The sequence below is a fragment of the Lissotriton vulgaris genome, chromosome 8 (genome assembly GCF_964263255.1).
Source record: "Lissotriton vulgaris chromosome 8, aLisVul1.2, whole genome shotgun sequence".
Lineage (NCBI taxonomy): Eukaryota > Metazoa > Chordata > Amphibia > Caudata > Salamandridae > Lissotriton > Lissotriton vulgaris.
The window spans coordinates 1,262,131,157-1,262,155,501 of NC_141696.1; the positions used below are offsets into that span (position 1 = coordinate 1,262,131,157).

The following is a 24,345-nucleotide window of genomic DNA, read 5'->3' on the forward strand; positions in this document are numbered from 1 at the left end:
TCATCCCCCCTCCCCACAGCAATGCCCTCAGCCGGCCGTACTTTCACTTTGACGGCCGTGTTTCTCCTTGTCTCTCGTGTCACCAGGCTGTGTGTGCTGCCTCCAGGCTGATTACAATTGTTTTCGAGATTGTTTGCCTGCTGTGTTTGCATGCCTTTGTAGCTGCTCGTTTGTGTCTGGACTGTAGTGAGGTGTTTTTTTTTCAATTAAACATGTTGCTCTTCTTCGAACCTGAAATAAAGATTGTTTATAAAAATAGATCTGCCATGGTTTTTGATTTGAGTTAAATTTTGTGGGTCAAACGTCAGGCGGGATAATTTCCTGTGAGGTCATCTGCCTCGAAGAGCATTGGAGCTCCCTCGAGCTGCCTGTCTGATCTTGGTCCAGTGACGTCAGTGGGCACTCTTCCATGTATTTCCTGGTGTGTTTATGAAGCTTGCTTGTTTCTATACTGGTTGCCAGAAATAGTTCCGCTTTCGGCTACAATGTTTGCTGTTAACATAGTGGTTGCTGTCCGGTCTATCGGCTTTTAGCCGCGGTCAATAATAGGTGTTTCTGTTATTCGAGCCCTGGCTTCTCATTTTATTCACCTGGGACGGATGAAAGGTATTCTGAACGTGTAAATCTTCTGGGAGACGTGCATAATGCATGCATGAACAAACCAGGACACCTGCGCCTCTAGGCGCTTTCTTACTGAAGAAAGAGCAGGCAGGCTTGTTGAAGGAATTGTGTTTTCATGCGCTTATTTTTTCGGGTATACAAACTCAACATCAGCATTATTTCAATCAGTTCAAAACACAGTTTGGGTCCATTTATAACATAAAATATGCATTGCTAACTCCGAAGCAAGTCTCGGTAAAGGAACAACATGGTAATGGTTAAAATAAATATGAAACTTGCTGGTTGCATACGACAACTGCGGTGACATAAAAACCACCAGAACCGTGACCTTTTTATGTGCGCCTTCATTTCTGTATCCGGTGCATTAACGCACTCCACTGCCTCGTTGGCTTCTCGAGATATACACACAGTTTCGTCCACGGCGCTTTTTGCCGGGACTCAGCCAGTAGTCCATGTCTTCAGGAGCCTGTGTCATTGGCCTGCCTTTTTAGGGCTCGCCTGCTGTGCGCATCAAATCGCCAGTCAATCGCCAGCAGCACTCCTCCCCTGCTGCTTCTCATCCACCACCACCGCATCCACCACCACCGCATCCACCACCACCGCATCCACCACCACCACTACACCCACCACCACATCCACTACAACCACCACCCCATCCACCACATCCACCACCACCGCATCCACCGCATCCACCACATCCACCACCACCACCACCACATCCACCAACACATCCATCATCACCTCCACATCCACCATGACATCCACCGCCACATCCACCACCACCGCATCCACCACCACCACCACCACCACACCCACTACAACCACCTCCCCATCTACCACCACCACCACCACCACCACCACATCCACCATCACCTCCACATCCACCATGACATCCACCGCCACAGCCACCACCACATCCACCACCACCGCATCCACCACCACCGCATCCACCACCACCGCATCCACCACCACCACCACATCCACCACCACCACCACATCCACTACAACCACCACCCCATCCACCACAACCACGACCACCGCATCCACCACCACCGCCGCATCCACCACCACCACATCCACCACCACCACATCCACCATCACCACCACATCCACCATCACATCCACCACCACCACCACATCCACCACCACCACTACATCCACCACCACATCCACTACAACCACCACCCCATCCACCACCACCGCATCCACCACCACATCCACCATCAACACCACATCCACCATCACATCCATCACATCCACCACCACCACCACCACCACCACATCCACCAACACATCCACCAACACCTCCACATCCACCATGACATCCACCGCCACAGCCACCACCACCACATCCACCACCACCGCATCCACCACCACCACCACCACGACACCCACCACCACATCCACTACAACCAACACCCCATCCACCACTACCACATCCACCACCACCACATCCACCACCACCACATCCACCACCACCTCCACCACCTCATCCACCACCTCATCCACCACCTCATCCACCACCTCATCCACCAACGCATCCACCACCACCGCATCCACCACCACCGCATCCACCACCACCACCACACCCACCACCACTACATCCACCACCACATCCACTACAACCACCACCCCATCCACCACTACCACCACCACCGCATCCACCATCAACACCACATCCACCATCACATCCACCACCACCACCACATCCACCACCACCACCACATCCACCACCACCACCACATCCACCACCACCACCACCACATCCACCACCACCACCACCACATCCACCACCACATCCACCACCACCACCACATCCACCACCACCACCACATCCACCACCACCACCACATCCACCACCACCACATCCACCACCACCACCACATCCATCACCGCATCCACCACCACCTCATCCACCACCGCATCCACCACACCCACCACCATCACTTCCACCACCACATCCACCACCACCACATCCACCACCACCACCACACCCACCACCACTACATCCACCACCACATCCACTACAACCACCACCCCATCCACCACTACCACCACCACCGCATCCACCATCAACACCACATCCACCATCACATCCACCACCACCACCACATCCACCACCACCACCACATCCACCACCACCACCACATCCACCACCACCACCACCACATCCACCACCACCACCACCACATCCACCACCACCACCACATCCACCACCACCACCACATCCACCACCACCACCACATCCACCACCACCACCACATCCATCACCGCATCCACCACCACCTCATCCACCACCGCATCCACCACACCCACCACCATCACTTCCACCACCACATCCACCACCACCACATCCACCACCACCACATCCACATCCACCACATCCACCACCACCACATCAACACCACATCGACCACATCCACCACCACCACCACCACCACCACCACCTCCACCACCACCACCACCTCCACCACATCCAAAACCATCACCACCACATCCACCACCACCACCACATCCACCACCACCATATCCCCCAGATCCACCACCACCACCACATCTACATGTGTGTGGCTCTGTGTGTGTAGGTGCAAATGCAATGTTCTTGGATTGTCATCACAATAAAATACACTGAACATAATCTTCACAAAAGTTATTTACAAACGTTTAAGCTATTGCCATTATAAATTACAATAACTTTTATTTAAGTATTAATTATTTACAAAATTAAAAGCCATTGTTATTTGTAATATCAATACATCTAAGTCACGTAAATACAACACACATTGCATTACAAATGCTATAGGTGTCACATTTGCAAAAGTTAAAACTATTGACATATTAACTGACAAAGCTATTAATTTTGCTACTTTCAAAACCAACACATAAATAAAAAAAGTGCCATTTACAATACCAATAGCTCCAACTTTCCTAATGCGAGACCTATTGCATTTCCAATGCTTGTTAGCTTTCCCATCAGACTTGCTGATGTGTTTAGGATCATTGTCTTGATACATGACCCATTTATGGCCAACTACCCACTTTTGGCCGAGTGTTAGCTGTTGGACTGAGGATCAGGCATTTTCCTATAGCATGTGCTGATGTAGAGACAAATTCTGATAATGAGGCATCCAGGAGCAGTGGCTGGAAAGCAAGACAAATCATCACTATTCCACTACCATGGTTAGCAATGTTATGAGATTCCTGTGGTGATGCACAATTTTTGGTTATTTTTTTGTGCCCAAAATACATCATAACTAAACACCTCCACTTTTTCTGGTCTCATTTCTACAAGGCTGTTTTGCCAGAAGTAGTTAACTTTACAAGACAACACCAAAAAAACCTAAGCCATGCCACAATATTCTTTTAGGAAGAGTTTTCCTGGCTATCCTTCCATCAAACTGGTTCTTGCTCAAACGTTTCCTAATGGTAGATTTATGAACTCTAACATCAACTTATTCGCCTGTGGATTCCTGGATGTAGCCCTGGTTTTCTTTCTCTCAGAGCATCAAACAGTTTGAGCTTGGGGTAAATTTCAAGGGATGACTACAACTGGGTACAATAGCACCTGTTTTGAGCTTTCTCCATCTGCAAGTCTTATTTGCTGCAGAACGATGGACTTAATACTGTTTGGAAATAGATTTTTAACCACAGCCAGACTGATGAACAGCAATATTCTCTCTCTCAATCAATGCATATATTTTTGAATAAGTAATGACCTATACCAACAAACCTTAATGATCCAGACCAAACAAAGTTTACAACTTTATATACATGTAGAGGGACCTCTGATGATCAAGTAGTTGTGAGCATTTGTTAAGCCGCACCTAATTCTAATTACCAACTTGAATGATATGGAAGCAGTAAGGTTTTCATTTAATAATAGACAAATTGATATTTGCGCGATTTGTCACATGATGTTACACTTCTCTATGGTTATGGATTGGTGGGAATTAGATGAACGCCAGATATTTCTCGATATACAAAACCACACATCTAGAATAAGTTATGAGGGTTTGTTTCGAGATGCAGGCCAAATTCCAAAATAGCAGGTGAAAGCTGATACTATGGTATAAGCTTGAAAGTTCAAACAGCATTGATAAAGGCTACTGTGACCAGAACTCAGTTGCAGTATTGCAACTATAAAATACATTCATTTACTGTTTTAAGGCAGAAACTGCGTTTTTAAATTTTAGATTTCATTTACAAAAATGAAGAATGTAACCATGGCGACCACTGCAGAAAACAATTTGATGGTTGTGACAATAAATCTTATCTCAAAAGCTACTTGAGGTAAGCTTGGATGTGTCAAGGGCAACTTTGATTCAGCTGAATTTGTTAATCTTCATAGCTGTTCTTTTTACATACAGTAAGGTAGTCAAGAGAGTTTTTATTTCAACAAGTAATTGCTGGTACCTAAACAGCCGATTTACCATACTTAAGAAAACTCTAAGTAAGTGTTTGCCCAATCATCATGCAGTTACAGTGCACATATCCTGAACCATACTTTTGACAGACACTGATGTCATTGAGTTTGGTTTACATTATTTTGCACTGGTTAAGGTAATGTAACGTTTGTGGCTTTATGCTGGGTTTGTAATGCATCATTAGGACCTCTTCTTGACATGTATGCCAAATTAAAAACTGGGGTTACAGGATGTCAGCATTGCACATCCTAAAAGTGTGCAGGAAAATCAACATAGCAATAAGGAAGAAATTATTTTTAAATGTGCCCCATTAATATAGTACTGTGCTTTCAAACTGTATGTTGGCCCTTCCAGAAGAGATTAAAGAATATGAGAGACTTGCAGTAGAGAGAATATCCGTATTGTATATGTGCACAACTGAATCAATCCTCACTGTCAACTGTATGAAATAGTTTATTGAAACCATTGCACAATGCTTTAAGTGCTTGTTTGGAAGGATGCTTCTTACCTCCTACAGCATCCACATCTTCGATGAACCACGGTTACCATCTCAGTGGGGACAGTAAATTGTGTACCACATTTATGTCAATTCCTTCATGTCCACCCGACCTGTGTGATGGTTGCAAGTGCAAAACATGTAAACTAAATGTACTTGTGCCATGAGCAAAGCCTGTGTGAACAATGAATGCAAAAATCAACTGTATCGTAGTTTTTGGATACTGGGTAAATGTTCAATTCGTTCATTAATGGCAAAATGTTGACCAACAGGTTTCAGCCACCTACCCTGAGCTGCATATAAACCATATCCTTCCAACTTAATTTCATTAAGAACCTAAAATGGGTAACTCCTTTACTTGACTTCATAATATTTGTTCAAGAAATTGTGATATTTCATAATGACTAAGGAAATTTACAAGCACATTGCTTACCCTTGAATCAACACTTCACACTGCTATGTGCCTATTCAAAGGAGTGAAAAAACAATCATCACCTCAAGCCTGATTCTGAATTAATACAACTGGTTTCCCTGGAGATCAGATCTACTCTGCTACCTGAAAGACAGTCTTGCAGGTTGATCCTGGATTAAATTGTGATTAGTGTCAAATTCCAAAAACGTAAGAAACTAAAACATCAAAAAAGTCTTGATCTACCTTTCAACCTTTTGAAAATCCCTCAAGGCACACCTTTATAAAAAATCCCTCAAGGCACACTTCTTTCTCAACTAGTATCTTACTTGACTTTGCTCCCCCATGTTGATTATACATTTATTCGAGTAATATACACACTCTCTAATGTTTTTCACTGTTACAATTCTGTTATTACTACTCATAACAGAAAACACTTAACCACATGGCAAAATGGTACTTGGCAAGGCAAATATGACAGCTAGGTTGAAGAGTTCAAAAGCTTTAGGCAATTACCTGAGGAAGAGCATATTAGGGTGGAGTTTCTCTTGAACTTGAGAATTTCTAGAGATTTGCTGTTTTAGTCACTTTCACCACCCAAGATCAAGATAGTGAGTTTGTCCAGTGGGTATTCTAGAGTACCCATGTGTAAGCCTTATAAGTGATACGTGCTGTCCAGTATAAAAGAGCACTATATGTTAGTAATCCTGCAAAGTTTTCCCCCACAATTAACACCAACTTTCTTTCTGTTAGTGGATACCATGAAATCAGATTTCCACAAACAAGTTCCTGTAGAAGCATAGGAAAACCATCAGTCATTCTCAGAAATCCAAACATGAATTAAGTGTTGGGGTTTAGAGCACGAGGGAGGCAAACAACCCCCATATTTTAAGTAAAGCGACTATCTTGAAATCAGAGCACATGGCAAAAAGACAATATTGTTTTTTCAGATTTTAAAAAAACTATACAAAACAGCATCAAAAGGCATATAAGCAGCCAGTCCTTCCACTAAAATTAAATGAATTACCATAAATTGCCATAAATGTAACCCACTGACCTTAGCATCTATGCTAGCTAATCACCCGCCACTGACATTTCCTTCAGTGCATACAAACACGCCAGATCCCATCTACTTAAATACATTTCCACCATGGACAAAACAAAAAGCTAATGATTAGTACAAAAAAACCATCAACATTCTCATTTGTCACTACACCATCAAATTAAATCTTTAATTAAAAAAATGGCTTTCCTACCGCCCAGGCCACATCTTGTATACTGAAAGTTTCAACTTTAACAATTGCGGGGACCTTTGATAACCTATTATCAGTGCACAAAGCATATCTGTCTCAGTATCTAAGGTATGGGCTAAAAGATACAAATCTCTACAATGCGGCTTGCTTTTTTCCTCCAGATTACTACAATATTTAATGAAGGAGATTTGAATATACAATACAAACAAAATGCTGAAGTTAAAACAAAAACACCTAGATAAGGTGTACCTGATAGTCTGAGGTCATGATGAGTCCGCCTGAGGTAGTGGTAGGAGGAACAACTCTCACTTTCTTCAAAGGGGGTCCCTGCGTGTGACTGTTGTCTTGGTTCCCTGGGTGGCCTGTTCCATTTGTATGGTTATTGCCCTGCTGCTGTTGCTGCTGGTTTTTCTACAATGATAAATAGGAATACAAATGCCTGATAAACACAAAATACACTACAGAACAGATGAACAGGATAACAGATTTCTAGACGATAGGGCGAGAAAAGTACAACTATAGCTCTTACTTTGTCTCCCTTGTCATCCGGCTCTTCTTCTGTTAAGAATTCTCTTTTTGGATAAGGGATTTGACAACCTGCAAAAACACTGCAAAGAGGAGTTATATAAAACAGCAGGCAAACAAGAAATACAATTTTAGGAGAAACATCTTGTGGACACAGTGATTGACACAACTGGGTACAACACTATCTGAGTAAGAGTGCAGATCTGTTTACAATGTTGCTTTCAAATCAATACAACTGCATTAATGCACAGACTCCGAAAAACTATGCAAGTATGTCCTTTCTGAAAAAAAGGTAGAAGCCCGTCAGGGAAGCACTGAGGCTCCCTCATAAAAACATGATGAAGCATACTGTTTGACTCGTCACGAGGTGCCCTCCCAAGGGCAAGATCCCTCTTTGTTGTATATAATGATTTTGGGAAACTGGGGTGCTCCTCCTTTGTTTCTTGCTTTCTCCTTGTTTACTGGCAAAGTGGATTGTTTCACAACTGGAAAGTAACTTTTATCAAATAGAAATTTCAAGCTGAGTAAACCAAAGTAAAACATATCAAAAGAACTTGAGAGATCTTCAGAACAAAGAACACTATGACTAAGGATTAGTTAGAGAAAAGGCAAACACACTTGCAGTGCTCCTATGATAAACCTGAATTCTTGCTACACTGCTCTGTTAAAGGACGTCAAGGAAATCCTTAAACAGCTGTGTAGCGCACAGTAAATACAAGACTAAAAAGAGACTGTAAACTGCTACTGCAATGCTTGGACACAATAAGCCTTGGGTTTTAAAACACAGCTGAAGTGGAACGAGACTGGGTATAATGCGCACTCATCTCTTGCACTATGCTAAGAAAATGAAATGAACAAACATTACTCAAAATAGACACTATAGGAGAACATATTAAGGGCCTTCCTTCAATGTGTTCAGAGGAGTCACATGGTCTTCTTTAAATTGAAATTGTACAAGTGACAACTTGCAATACACCATTTTCTCAACACAAATAGAAACTTTTAGAGTTGTCTGTTTGGCTATCTGGCTAGAAAAAAAAAGAAACTGAAAATATTCCTGGAAAGTCCAAATATTTTCACAGAGGTGACCAGAGCTGTGGCAAGAACAACTTGAATTATTCACAGATATATTTCACTGGCTTCTGGCCATCAAAGTTTTAAAAGTGGAACCGAAGCAGGGTTGTCCTTCAATGTTCAGCTGCTGTCAGGTCCTGTGAAGACCGGGCGAAGACACCTGGGTGAAGCAGGCAGGGGAAGTGACAAAGCGCCACCAAGGTAACTTGCAGGCATATTCCTTTCTAGGATAGCAGTACTAGCATCAGTTTGAAACGTGTGAAACGTGGGGTAAGGAAAGAGGGGGGCCGGTGGACAATGGAAATATCCAATACCCATGAGGCAACAACATACACATATACTCCCCTCTTACTACTGTCTCCTGTCTCTGATGACTTACCTCAAATCCCTCAGTGTTCACCCCCTCACCTCAACTTCACAGTCTACCCGCTGACCTCTCTTCCCTCATTAACTCACTGGGTGAGTGCATATGTTGCCTATCTGAAACCAAGAGAAAATGTGTGCAACCTCACCCATGCTTTCACATTAACCCTTCAAGGCACTACACCTCATTCTCATTTTCAGTGGGCTAGTGAGTGTGGGTAAAGAGTATCTGACAATCTGTGAAGATCACATTCCTATGCATCATGATAGGTTATGTTGCATGAAGCATGAGAACATAAGCTCAGACAAATTACACACCAAACTCAGAGGAAAATACACATAAAACACATTTCAACAGTGACCCTCATTTGCAGGGTTGCACCTGCTATCTTACGAACACATTTTGATAAAGAAGTACTAGTTTCAAGCTGTGATCTCCAAATATTTCAATGTAATAAAATGTGTACGGAAGAAAGGTAAACCACTATTTCAATGTAAAAGAACCCTCCATAATTAGAGAGAAAAGCAATTGAGCACCTGTCCCTGTGTTAGCTTAGTTAAGTAGCATGCACTTGAGCCCTTCTAGTCACAGGTTCGAATCCCAACAAGGACACATTACAATAGATTAAATAGTTTTCATGTTTACAAATCGGCTCCAATCACAGCATTCTAATATCCAATTCCAGTTAAAAAAAGAAGCTTTGTAAACAAATTCCCTCATGAGAAATTCTTTTCCATACAATCGAAAAACCTTAGTTAGCCATCAGTTCTCATATTAGGCTTTAGACAATTTACACATAGCAGACCACAGAATAGACACATGAAGGACATGGGATGCAGCAGCAGCAGCTTCTACTATTGGGAATATATCCAGAGGCAAGATAGTGGCCCATAATACCAGAAGGATCAAATCAGCCAACAATGGTATAGTTGTGGAAGGGTCAGGTTTGTAGACAAAAGCTCGTAAGTAACTTCGAATGGATAACTGACAGATAGGGCACATGGTTGATAAACTAGCCAAATACAATGAAGGATACAGATAAGAGAAAGGGGGAGAGTGAAAATGGACATATAAAAGGGTGAAACAATGGATGAGGATGGCTATGCAAGAGTGGGCGGGAACATAAAAGGATGAATTGGTGAAAGTATGGATGCATGAATGGGGCTACAAGAGGAAGTATAGAGGAGTGAACAGATACATTGACAGATGGAGTCGTGAAAGCACAGAACAAAACTTAGATTATGGATAACTGAAAGGTTAGGGGAATGGAAGGATGGACTTGAGTGGGTGGTTGGATGTAGGTAGTTGTGAAAGGAACTCTACAAGGGAGGTTCAGGCTCACTTGCTCCATTTTATCAGAGGTGCATATTTTAATTTTCTGCCTACTACACTAATTTGGAGGACACTGTTGTGCTGTTAAAGTCGCATGACAAAATTGGAAGGATGAGTAGAGAAGGAAAAATCCACCAAACGATCGGGTCTTGCATGCACACAAAAAATCATCCAGGTCTTCCTGTGAGACAGGCAAGAAAGGTTGGCTGGTTGTCAGTCTTGATAAAACCAAGAGGTGAGTTGCAACTGCATATCACAAATGTTCAAAAGGGCCGGATGGGATCATAATATCCCAGCGCTAGTAAGCCATGATTTTGGGGCACTTTATAAATCCCCTTACCATAACAAATGGCCCTCTGGAACCACTAAGCTCAACAGCAGAATTGGGGCAATATTTCAGGAAGTGCCAGCATCTATGATGGGGTTTGGAAATCCATCCCCAATTCCGTGTCCAGCAACATTCCAATGAATGGGGTTTCACTCATTCACAGTCAGACCGAAATGGAAAAGAGGAGACATAATTAGGTGCAGGGAGTCTGTGTCTGCCTCACAGAACAGGGCTCTTACTAAGCAGCTGTCCAAGTAAGCAACAAAATTTAAGTGCGCAGCCAACATGGTTAAAAAAACTGAAAGGTTCAAGTTCCTACTGAAGGAGAGTTCCTATTAAAGCAGCGTTCCTTGCACGGGTGTTGGAAACCCTCTGTCACAAACCTGAAAAAAGTCTTGAATGAGTTCATCGGGACATGTAAGTCTCAGAGAAGATTGCACCCCTTAAATTAGGTATTCAACATGCACACGACTAGCCACCTAGCAATAACAGCCGTTTTATTATCTGTACAAGACAACAATAGATGATAGAAAGATCTAGCTTATGAATAACATCCTCAAAAAAGGAAACAAAGTCTAAGTCAATGAAAAAATGGAAGAAGATCCCGTTGGTAAAGATGGAATGTCATCAAAATATTGCAATTCTAGGCACCACTTTCTTCCTTGTAAGGCAGTCCTCCCCAGAAGGCCATTGTCCATGTTAAAAGGTCAATGTCAGATGAAGCAACGAGAATGTTAAGGTAGAGAAACTGGATTAATGTATGGCCCACTAGAATTTCTTTTAAATCATGCAGGATTATACATCTCCAATAACCAAGACTAACAATCAAGTCAATCTCGTTCAGAAGTATACCCCTCCCGAATGGGCTATGAAACATTCTCCATGTGTAAAGTCTTTGAATTACACATCAGTAGCATTAAGGAGCAGGTTTTCATTCTGATGTTTTTTTATTTATCAATTTTATCAAGTACATTCCTAAAGGACACATACAGTAATATGAGTCAACACAAGGCGAATGAAGTGCATAGATCTCAAAAACTCCCCCCCACCTCCCAACCCACTCCAAACCCCATCCCAGGAGGCAAAACAGATACACACGTGCACCACTCTGCGGTGATGCCATGACTGCAAGCTGTAAATATTAGTCAACCAGTGAATTACCTTCCACATATAGGCTGATATTAGAGACAGGCTTGATAGTAGTCCAGATCTTGTCCATTAGGAGTACATCAAAAGTCAATTCAGCATTTTCAGCACATACAACAGTATCGTTCAAAACAAATCAGAATGAGTCATCAAATATGCCGTTATGGGGCTCCAGAAATCTTTGGGGCGGTAAGACTCTGGCAATTCCTCATCATACACTTGTAACTGGTCTCTATAGTAAACCAGGTCCCTGAGCCACTGCTTTATAGTGGGGGCGGACCTCGATCCCTATCTCTGCGCCACCTCTCTCTTGGCAAACAAAGTGGAGACCGCAACAATGCATCTACTGGCTGGCTTTAGCATTTCACATACCCCAGAAGGCACAGCTTGGGCATACAGTCTACAGGCTCCAACATCACCTCCGACAAAATGCGAGTCACATCAGTCCAGAAGGCCAGCACAGTCCCACACAGCCATGCAACATGGTAAAAATCAGCATTCGCTGCACAACATCGCACACAGTTCGCCGACTCTCTCAGGCCATACTTGTGGAGTTTTAAAGGTGAGTAATATACCCGATGTAGGTATTTAAAATAGATAATTCAGAGGTTGCAGTTGGCCGTAAGTCGGCCCGTGAGCTGACAGCATGCAGTCCAGACCTCCATCGTGATTGGGCTGCCTATCACGGCTTGCCAGCGCTGGCATGAAGGATGGTCCTCTAACTCATGTTCCCGCTGGGAGGAGTTATAAAGCCTAGTACTAAGCCCTTTACGTCTCTCCCCCGTAAGCACCACCTGCAGTGCCCGGAGAGTTGTAGGCTCCGCAGGAAAGTCCGGATACGCATCCCGAATGGTCTGTTGGACCCGAACATAATGGTATCCAAGTTGAATGTTACAAAAATGGATCAGTCTGGAAGCTGCTCTTGGCTGCCTGGCAGATGTCACTGAGGGGGACCTAAAAGCAGTAGTGGCTGCAGTCCCCCAAGTGGAATGGGTGTGCAGTCCTACCGGAGGTTCCTTTTTCGCCAAGGAGTAGCCGATCTTAATGCAAAAGACGACCCATTGAGAAATGGCCCATTTTTGCACAGCCCAACCTTTCTTGGCACCCACATAGCCAACAAAGTGTTGATCGTCCACCTGGAATCGTGGATAATGCAAGCTTTGGATCCAGACAATGGAGTCTCTCCTCCTCCTTGGAAGGGTGCGGTAAGAAGGTGGGAAAGTGATGGTCTGTCCTGAGAGGAAAGAGGTAACCACTTTCGGATGAAAAGAAGGTTGAGTTCGAAGGACGACCTTGTCTGGATGAACAGCAAGTAAAGGAGGTTTAGAAGAAAGAGCCTAAAGCTCACTCACCCTGTGAGCAGAGGTGATGGCAACCAGAAAAGCAGTCTTTAAGGTCAAGAGTCTGAGAGGACAATTATGTAGTGGCTCGAAAGGAGCACAAATATGGTAATTTAAGACCAGATTCAAGTACCACTGGGGCATTACGAACGGAATAGGAGGAAAGAGGTGAGGAATGCCCTTAAGAAATCAATTTACAATAGGGGACCTGAAAAGAGCAGGCTGATCAGGAAGGTGAAGAAAGGCTGAAATGGCCAAAAGATAGCCTTTAAATGTGCCCAGAGCAGAACCCTGCTGGGTTAAAGAAAGAATAAAGAGGAGAACCTTTGAAAGAGGGGCAGAAAGGGGATCCACAGCCTTTGCTCTGCACCATGCTACAAATTTGTTCCATCTACAGGCGTATATAGTTTTAGTGGAGGGATGCCTGGCTGCCAAGATTACATTACAGATTTCGGGAGGAAGGTCAAAAGCTGTCAACTGTCGCTGCTCAATCTCCACGCTGGACAGGTTCGGTGGAGGACCGCCCCCTGATGCTGCAACAGAAGATCCTCCTTAAGAGGCAGTCTGATCGGAGGATCGATGGCCATGTTCAAGAATTCGGGATACCAGACTCTTCATGCCCAATCCAGAGCCACAAGAATGACGTAGGCCCGGTCGAGCTTGATCTTCTTCAGCACTCTGGGCAGAAGTGGTATAGGCGGAAAGGCATATAGAAGACCACAATTGCACTTGCGGCGGAAAGAATTGCAGAGCATGAGCCGCCTTGAAAATTCCAACACGCAGAACTGCTGACATTGCGCGTTCTCTTCGGTGGCAAACAGATCTAACCAAGGCTCACCCCCCCTAATTGCTAAAAGAGACTTTGCATCAACCTCCAAGTGAAGAGGTGTTGATCCACCATGGACATGCCCTGGTGTTCCAGTCATGTCCAGAGGCGAAGAGCCTCTTGCCATAGGGTCCAAGACACCACCATGCCCCGTTTGCTGCAGTACCACATGGCGGTGGTATTGTCCGTGAACACCTGCACTACTCTTCCTTTGACTGAAGGAAGAATGCTTTCAGTGCAAGACTAATCACCCGGAGCTCCAAAAGGCCTCTGATCTCCGCCTCTCCCATGTGGGCGTCTCATCCTAGAAGAGACGCATCTGTCACTACTGTGAAGACTGGTTGGGTAGGGAAGAGGGATCTGCCATTGACCCAATCCTGGTTTGTTAGCCACCATTGCAATTGGTGTGCAGTGCCTTCCGAGATCTGGACGACATCGTAAAGATTGCCCTGATGCTGCACCCACTGGAACTTCAGGCCTCACTGCAGAGCATACATATGCCACCTTGCATTGTCCACCAGCAGGATGCAGGAGGCCATGAGGCCCCAAAACCTCAAAGTCAATCTCACTGAAATCTGGGATAGAGGCGGAAACATCAGTATCATAGCCCGAATATCCCAGACTCGCTGCTGTGGAAGAAGTGTGGCACAGAGGCCAGGGCAACTGACGCTGAGGATCACGGTTCGATCCCCAGCTCCGGCGGCAGGGGTCTGCCGAGCCCCATGTGACTCTGGGCAATAGCTTGCTAAATCTTCCCGACGGCCCCCAGCGCCTTGACACCTTCGGGTAATTGTTTGTGCTTTACAAATACTGGATATACTGTACATTAACCTGAAACTGAGTTGTATCCAGAACGGCTCTGATGAAAAGGAGCTTCTGAGGGGAAATCAGGTGCGACTTCGGCACGTTGATAGTGAACTGCAGCGAATGCAAGAGGTCCGCTGTATTCTGGAGGTGGGAGATAACAGCCTGGGGCGAGTCTGCCTTCAACAGCCAGTCATTGAGATAAGGGAAGACAGGAACCCCTGATCTGCGCAGATGAGCTGCGACTACCGCCATCATTTTCGTGAACACATGTGGGCGCTGGTAAGGCCAAAGGGGAGCACTGTAAACTGAAAATGCTCGTGGCCTACCATGAACAGTAGGTAACGCCTGTGGGCTCGACGGGAATGTGGAAATAAGCATCCTGCAAATCCAACGCTACCATCCACTCTCCATGGTCAAGGGCAGACAGGACATGAGCTAATGTCAGCATTCTGAATTTCTCCTTCCAGTGGAAGCAGTTGATGTCCCCGAGATCTAAGATAGGACGCAGGCCTTTGTCCTTCTAGGGCACCAGGAAGTAGTGGGAGTAAAAACCATGACCTACTTCTGGGACAGGGATTCGCTCGATGGCTTCCTTGGCCAAGAGAGTCATAACTTCCTGAGGGAGAAGGGCCAAGTGATCCTCCGACATGAGATTTGCAGTTTCACACTCACATACGAAAGCACCACTCATAAAAGCCCCTAGGCACTTACTACAAGATGTAACGCATCACTTTAAGAGGATGCTTGTAAGCCCCACTGCTAATCAGTAAACATTTGCTTTTCAATTTACTGATTAGCACAACTGGCAGCTGACCCTATTTACAGGTTAGACAACTGAAGAATAAAATGGTGTTTGTTATTTTCATATAGTGCTGTGTATTAGCTTCAGGAATTAATCACGAGACACCCGGCATTAAACTTTTGGCTCATCAGCAATCAACAAGAAAGGTACTGTCAAATAAAGTGATGTAGGATCATAACAAAACAAAATGTGCATGCTTTGCTGCACCTCGCCAGTAATGCAGCATTTCACCTCCTTCACAAATGAGGAGGGCAGCAGCACAAAAAAGGGAAAACAACTGTTAGCGCAGTTACAAAACTGTTATGAAGAGAATACATACTCTGAAGTGGGAAGTGGATCTTCTAAGAAATACGGATCCTGCATAGCTTGTTCTGAGGTAATTCTCTTTATTGGGTCCATCGTAAGTAATTTCTGAAGCTTGGAGACAAAGTAAAGAAATGATTAACTTGTGGAAGTAATGAACAACATAACACACTAAGAAGAACATTTTAATTATACTGCGTCACAAATATGGCCATAAGATTAACCACCTACTTTGCTTCCTATGAACATGTGTAAGTATTAGAAATTACACATTTTGTTCTAAGGTTGAGCTCACTTTAATCTAAGCTATGAAGCCCAATGGAAGACCTCACTGTAAACAAATATATTACGAAATTATACAAATATTTATCAGAAATATGTGAAGGCAGCCACCAACTCAGTATGGTTAACCCTACTGAAAACCAGCAAAAAAAGGTTAGGTACACCTACATTCTGAGCCAAAGAGTTGTGCACCTTCCGGCAAGTCATAACTTAAGCTTAAAACTTCAAAAATGAGAAAAAATAACAATACCTGATGGAAAAGGAAATGTCACAATGGAGTCTTATGAGTACAACTAGGTAAGAGTTTTAACAAAGTGTAAATGTGAGGATTTCAAAAGTCTTAGAGTGTACCTTCAATGGTATTTAGGGTTTCCTGCTCAGACTCTACTTTTTAGGTTAAGACACAGAACCACCAGAGAAAGTATACATCTTAGTTACACAGGTTCTGCTTACCACTAATGTCTTTATTTAATTTAGGAGTGCAGGGTCAGGAGGAGTGGGGGGTGAGGGGGTTGGACAGAAAAGAAGCTGCATCCCATGTAAGGGAGTCATATAAGCGTGTGCAATTAAGAAATCAATTCAGCCCCTTCTCAAATCAGTTTACCAAAACATCAATCAGGCCCACCAGTGCTTTCAAATTGGAGCGGAACATGGTCCAAATCTAGGACAAAAGCGAATGAGGAAATAAAAAGATAACTACTTTAAAGTAGAATTCTCCAGCGTAGAGATCGGTCAAAATCAAATGTTATATCAAAACTGGCCCCCAAAAGGAAGAGACTAGTTGTACCTCTAAAGATGTCAAAGTACTGCTCCTCTTACAGCGACCTTGCTTCGAGTTTGCACAACCAGTCAGTAATGCTTAGTGAAGAAGTGGTTGGTATTCATGTTACATGTTTTTGCTAAGCAGCAGCTATTGTGAACACCCATCTTGCGGAGTAAATTGTTACTATTACCAAGGTTGACCTGCTTGCTTTAGTGTGATGCAATATGATGCAGGCCCCTAACCATTAAGCTAGGACTTGTCTAGGACTCAATGCAATGGGCGTTGCAAGACTGCCTAAAAGCCACAAATAGTTGGTTGGTCTCTGCATGTAAAACTTCAGGCACTACCTCAAGGAAATTCATAAATAAAACTCCTCACAGAATTGCAGATTCCATGAACTTGGCTATGATTCTCAGCATTTAGAATCCAGTGCCCAGGAAGACACTTATACGTCTGTATAGGTGCGACTTGTTCATTCATTCTGAGATACTCCTGAGTGGGGAGCCATTTTTCTGGAGCACGGTAAACATATGAGTTTTTGTTGTTTTAACCACCAGCAGTGCACGATCACATCCTTTATATGTTCATAAATTTACCTGCTCACTGATCGGAGCATGCAGGATTTACAACATGCAGTACGAAGAGATTACAAACGTAACTGAATCAAGAGTAGAAACCTTTGCTTTTGCAGATGAGGAAATCACAAGGATCTATTCATTAATAAACCAAGAGACTATGGAATTCGCCACCACACATACCAAAGAGCAACACATTAATCAATTATTGTACTTATCACGTAAAATCAGCAACCAAAGGTTACATGCGAGCACCATGATTCGTTATCATAAGGCACAAAGAATGCCTCGTGGTCTGAAGATTTCATTAAAACCATCGCTTTGCAAGAACTCTCAGAAATTTACTGACAAATGGTTTGCGATTTTGAACAAATGTTATCTTGGTCTGATATTACTTATAATTGAGGAACTTTCTCACATTCTAGAAGAGTTGGACAAGAAAATTACAACAGTTAAATCTGAATTGGAATTAAACAATATCATCAGAAGAATTGACTAAAATATTGGAAGACATTAACATACAGCTAGCGAAACACTCTCAGGAGGTTAATGAGAGAAAGATTAGGAAATACCAAAGTGACACTATTGACTACAAGTTAGGCAAGGCCTATACTTAGGCTGATGTTTATGCAAGAAGGAGGCAGAACCGCCCGTATTCAAATCACACTGATACTTCATCCACAGACACAGATGGTTCTGAGACAACCAGACAGACTTCTGGAAGACCACACACCCAGAGCGAGCATCAAGCTACTACTACAACTACTACATCATCAACTACATTGTCTTTTTTAGAGGCAGGCCCCAAGCGAAAGGGACGACCCAGGAGGTCCCAGAGGAGAAAAACCCAAAGAAAAAGACAAAGATCCACCACAAACTCGCAATGTAACTTCCAAGAAGGACAGAAAGAAAGGACAGCAATGAACAAAATGGTCATTAATATCTCTGACGTACAACTTAACCAAACTCAAATACTTACACTCCAAAAAGGTACATCATTCGTACCCACCTCTCACACTAACCTTTTGGAACTCAACATAAGTTTTTATAAATTAATGAGACATTTTTTTTTAAATATTGTAACAGAACCTAGAACGGAAACCGAAGATACACTCAAAGGTCTTACACCTTCAAGTACCTTTATGGCTCCAGCGAGTCACAAAACTTTAGATCTTTTTGAGCAACTGGTTAAACAGAATTTATCCAAGATTAACTTCAGTAAAAAATCTAATGTAAGGAATCTTTCCAACAAAGAATTTGGCATCCTTAAATCCATAGCCAACAATACTTCTATTGTTTGCCAGAAAGCCGATAAAGGAGGTGCTTTGGTGATCCTCAATATATTGTATTATCTGGAACAAGCCAACAAACACTTGCGGGATGAAGACATCTACATGTGACTAGACTTTAACCCTACCTCAGAAATAAAAGACATCCTTTCGAAAATTATTCAAAACGCTAAAGTTAACGGAATCAATGAAAAAATGTGTAAATATCTAACCACTAACTAGCCCTAAAAGCCCAAGCTTCTATATGATGACCAAAATTCATAAAGACCTGATAAAACCACCTTGTCGTCCAATTGTCTCTACGCGTGGAAGCATACATGAACCTGTGGGGAAACTTTTGGATAGGTATCTCAAGCCATTTGTACACAACATGGGATCATTTGTTAAGGACACCACTGATTTTCCTAATAAATTGAATAAAACAAATGAACACGGATGAAGACATCCTTTTGTGTAGTAATGATGTTAAATCTCTATATTCTTCGATTCCACATCAGTCAGGCATAGAAGCTGCGGAGAAAGCCCTTCTGGGGATGAATTACGATGAACAAATCAAAGTGTTTCTCATGGAACTTCTTGTGTTTACACTAATGCGCAGTTACTTTAAATGGGAAGACAACTGGTACCTTCAAAAGAGCGGAGCATCGATGGGCAATTGCGCTGCTCCGGCTTATGCGAATATCTTCATGCATGAATACGAAAGCAAACACATTCTTAACTCCGATAAATGGAAAAACAAATTAAGTCTAGATTTGCGATATATAGACGACATTTTCATTTTATGGAAAGGTACAGAAGAAAACTTGAGAGCAAGCATCATGGACTTCAACTTGATTGATGACCGCATTCAATTCACATATGACATTCACCATGAAACAATCAATTTTCTGGATGTGTCAATCACCAAAACTCCTACTGGATTTGCAACCAATCTATTTGCAAAACCCACAGACCGCAATAACACTTTATCTTCCCACAGTTTTCACCGCAAGCCTTAAAAAAACATTTGCCATTGTCGCAACTTTTACGCGTCAGAAGAATTGTCTAGGACCCCGAGAAGAGTGATGAACAATCATGGAATATGATTCAACGTTTTCGGGATAGAGGATATCCGGAAGTCATCTTAACCCAGTCTTTGGAGAGAGCTAACTCGAAAAGTATTGTTGTCGACACAAACTACCAAGAAAGAATCCAGGATTACATGAGTCACCAAATTTTCAACCGTCAGTACGCACTAAAAGAGAATCATCCGAAAACATTGGTCTCTTTTACAAACAGATCCAGACTTCAATAATATTTTCCAAAATAGCCCCTTGTTTGCATTCAGCAGAGCAAAAAACATCGGAGAACTAATTTAACAGCCAAGTGGCGATAAGTTACCCAAATCTACAAAGGAACTGTTCTCTGTTGGAACTGCAATAACGGCCATAATATACTTCAAGGAAATTTCATTTCCCACCCCATGAAGGGGTACAAGATTCCGTTACGAGTTATTGCAATTTGCGACAGCTCTAACATCATTCACCTGTTGAAATGCCCGTGTGGAGTGGCGTATATTGGCCAAACTGAACGCAAACTTAAAATACGTTTGAATGAACACAAAAGCAATATCAGAACAAAAGCTCTTAAATCTGTTCTTGCAACTCATTTTTCAGAGGCTAATAATCACATAAGTCAAATCAAAGCGTGTGTAATTTAAATCATTAAACGTCGAGATGGAAGAGACAATAAAAAGATGCTACTGATGCGTGAGAACTTTTGGATTTATCACCTGTATATCCTGTAGCCACATGGGATGAATGATAGGACAGAATTTTCATGTTATTTTTAATTCAACATTGATGTGTTCATCTTTAAATGCATGGTGCTCTCGTTAAACTTTTTGATATTATTCATGATTGGTTAAACTTTTTTGATATTATTTATGATTGGTTAAACTATATCATGTTTAGTTCTTGCGTACTATGATTTCATCAGAAAATTCATTAACCGACAGCGCATCGTATCTACCCTCACAACAGGCGTAACACATAGTAACTTTTCCTTTACTTTTCTTCACTGTTTTTCATCTCTGTTGTATTTTTTTTTCCCACCTCTGTTTTTAACTTTATTGTGCGACCTTACTAAAGCATCCGAACCATGTCGGCAAGTTTCTTGTTTAACTAGTCAGGCCATAGATATTTAGTATCTGTATCACTTTAAATCGCGGGATATTTGTTACGTCAGCTTCGCATTATAGAGAAACCCACTAACCGTACATCACACGCCATCCAAATCCGTATTGACGAGAGTGCAACCGCCGGTTGCTCTTCTTGTGAGCGTTCACAACTTTTGACCGGTAAGCGAACAGATGGAACCTCTATATTTAAAGCATGTGTTTGTGACCCTTTCACATTAAACCGTCACTCCGTGTTTTCAGTTTCGGTAAATTGTTTGTTTACGAGCACGTTATCCATGTGGTTAATTTCAGCATGACGAACTTTCACTTTTTTTCCCCTCGTAAGCACAGACATCACCAATTAGTGTACTGTGTTGCTTTGGACTCACTGGCGTTACTTTCAATAATGCACACTTTCATACCGGTAAATAGCCTGGAACTTGCTTTTCTATCGCATCCACACACACACACACACACACACATTTAAAAATGCACGAGTTTCACCACATATGATAGGGTGAAGGACTTTTAGTTAATCTGGTGACGGCCATTTCCAGGGGTTTTCTAAGAATTAAGACTGTTTCAATTTACATTATAGATAGTCCCCTGATGAAGGCCTCGCTGCCGAAATGCATTGGGATTTGATGTCTACATCAGTACTGATCAATTATGCATATTACAGTACCAAAAGTTGGGTACATGGATTGAAGAATCAAGAAGCATTGATATCTTTATATGGATGTGTGTATTAAAATTAAAGAAAAACATTTTTCAACATCCACTTTTGGGAACTTTTTTGAACGAACTTGGCTGTGATTCACAGCATTTAGAATCCAGTGCTCAGGAAGACACTTATACGTCTGTATAAGTGTCAAATTTCAGTCATTCCTGATATTCTGGACAATGCTAGGTAAAAATCATTCTTTCCAAGCGATTATTTGCTCTTGTGATATTACCTTCTGGTGCAGTAACTGCCTCCACTTTATTATTTATCAAAGGCTATCTACAGACAGGGTCTTTGTAACAGTTTGAAACTGAAACAGGAGTTTTCAATTATTTAGTTGCATCTAATCAGGTTAATGGACAGAGCACCTTGACTGGTACCATAGGAGGGCTCACCCAATAGGCAAATGCAAAGGTTACCCCTTAAGCCACAAAGCAATTATGGAGGGAACATTAAGGACTGTTCATAATAAAAACATTTAAATTGTTGGCCAATAGCGAAATTATTTTGATTAGGAAATAAAATATTTTGGAACCAAGGTATGTCAGTCTGCTCAGGCATCGTTGACGTGCCAGAGGCTCGTCTATATGCGACAGGATGACGCCAAACTCCTGGATGTTCTCCCCCAGAATCAAGAGTAAAGATGACATACTCTTTCTCCCTCAACTGACAAATGCTTACACCTAATCACTTGCTGACTACCTAGGTATTATTATTATTATTATTATTATATTTCTTATATAGCGCCTGAATCGACCCCCGAAGGGGCATCTCCGCGCTTGCCTTGGGAACCCATCCTGGCTTTTCCCTGTGAGATAGCCCCTACAGGGCATCCCCAAGGTGAAAGCCAGGCATCCCGGCGCAGGGGGGCCGTTGTGGAGATTAAGCAAGCTTAATGCCCAGAGTTGCAGAGTGTGAACCCATGATTAGGTCAGGCACCAATGCGAGAATTATCGAGTCCATGGACATTTGAGCTCAAGACCCTGCCGCGTCGGGAATTGAACCCTGGTCCCGGGTCTGACCTCTGCTTCAGGGTCTGCCTGCTCTAACCAGTGAGCCACACTTCTCCACATCAGTGAGAGAAGGAACACCCTTTGTTATCTCAACCCAGATATTTGCTGCATTGCAAAACTTGACTCAGATTCAACATGGAATCTTGTAATCCATTGTTTTATCTCAAAAGTATAGCATTATCATACTGAACTGGGCAGACAAGTTAGGTGGTGGGGGGGTGAGTTAGAATTTATCTTTAAGATCGGTCAATGCACCATAAATGAGACTTTTGTCACCAAAGAACTACAAAACACTTCTTTTTTAATAGAACGCACACCCTTGTAATCAATTGGCGAAGCCTTAATTTATAGACCGCCAGTGCCTAAAGAGGTTTTTAGTACCATTAAGTCAGATTGTAGGCTAGCCCGTATTATTGAATCTAGTCAATTTCTGACATTGAGTGATTTCAATTATCATTTTAAAGATACCTTGGATTCCTCCAATAGGAGGCTCAATGCTTATTTGAAAGCCATGGAATCCATTCAAAGAGTAACAAGCCCACTCATATTGCATGTCTGGATCTATTGCTTACAAATTTTAAGGTTTGGTTGCATCCCCTTGGACCTGCGCTTTTGACAGACCACTATGTTATGTATTTCTGGAGTAATACAGATAGCTTCCAACACCCCCTTCCACATGTCAACCGGCCATGCAATGACACTATCACCCTTGGAAACTGATAAACAATGACAATCTTTCTCAAGAGCTAGCCCTCCCAGTCATATGCCAGTCTCTGGACATAAATATCATTATGAGTTATCATATTTCTATTTCTAGAACCTTAGACAAGATAGCACCTGTGCAACGCAATAAACCCATGGCTAAGGACTCTGGGGTGAAATGGAAATAAGAACTGGAATGGAGGTGATCACAATCAGAAAGCATGACAGGAGAGCACCAAACTTAAACACTACTACAAAAAGTCAGCGTGGCCTGGAGAAATTATTTCACAGAAAGAATAGAAGAAAGCGGGTCCACCACTAGAGAGCTATCAAACTTTATTAAAAGAGCTTTCTGACCTCCATCTCGGCTTCCCTTGTACACTGTTCTCGGTCACTACATTTTTTTTTAAACACACTAATTTTAATCCCCTTTGAACCATTGACAAGATCTTCTGAAACCAGGTTTGAAACCCAATGTTGAAAATTTCGAAAGCATTTCTAGACTGACAAACCATACAGTTGATTCAGTCCGGCTCCTAGGATGTTACCTGCCTTTGGTGGTAAGATATTCTATAGCATGCTTTACCACGCATGTCTTTACCGTGTATTTTTTACAAAGCATGCCTTTTTCACACATATTCCCCTACCCACACCTAAGTCCTCTACCCACCCCATACAATTCAATTATCACACATACCCTTCCACCCGACACCTCCAAAAAGCCAAAGAAACTCAATACCCTTACCACTAAACCCTAAAAATACCCTTACCACCCCATTTCCCCTACCC

At 42.7% G+C, this 24,345-nt stretch overlaps 1 protein-coding gene across 1 annotated transcript in view; it reads right to left on the reverse strand.

The window, feature by feature from the left end:
* CDK8 (cyclin dependent kinase 8) overlaps positions 1-24,345 on the reverse strand; it is a 203,339-nt gene that overhangs the window by 32,230 nt on the left and 146,764 nt on the right. Inside the window, exons 10-12 of the mRNA XM_086935177.1 lie at positions 16,067-16,164; positions 7,733-7,811; positions 7,453-7,614 (exon numbers count right to left, since the gene is read on the reverse strand). Of these exons, the coding sequence (XP_086791303.1) occupies positions 7,453-7,614; positions 7,733-7,811; positions 16,067-16,164 (339 nt within the window). The remainder of the gene's footprint in view (positions 1-7,452; positions 7,615-7,732; positions 7,812-16,066; positions 16,165-24,345) is intronic.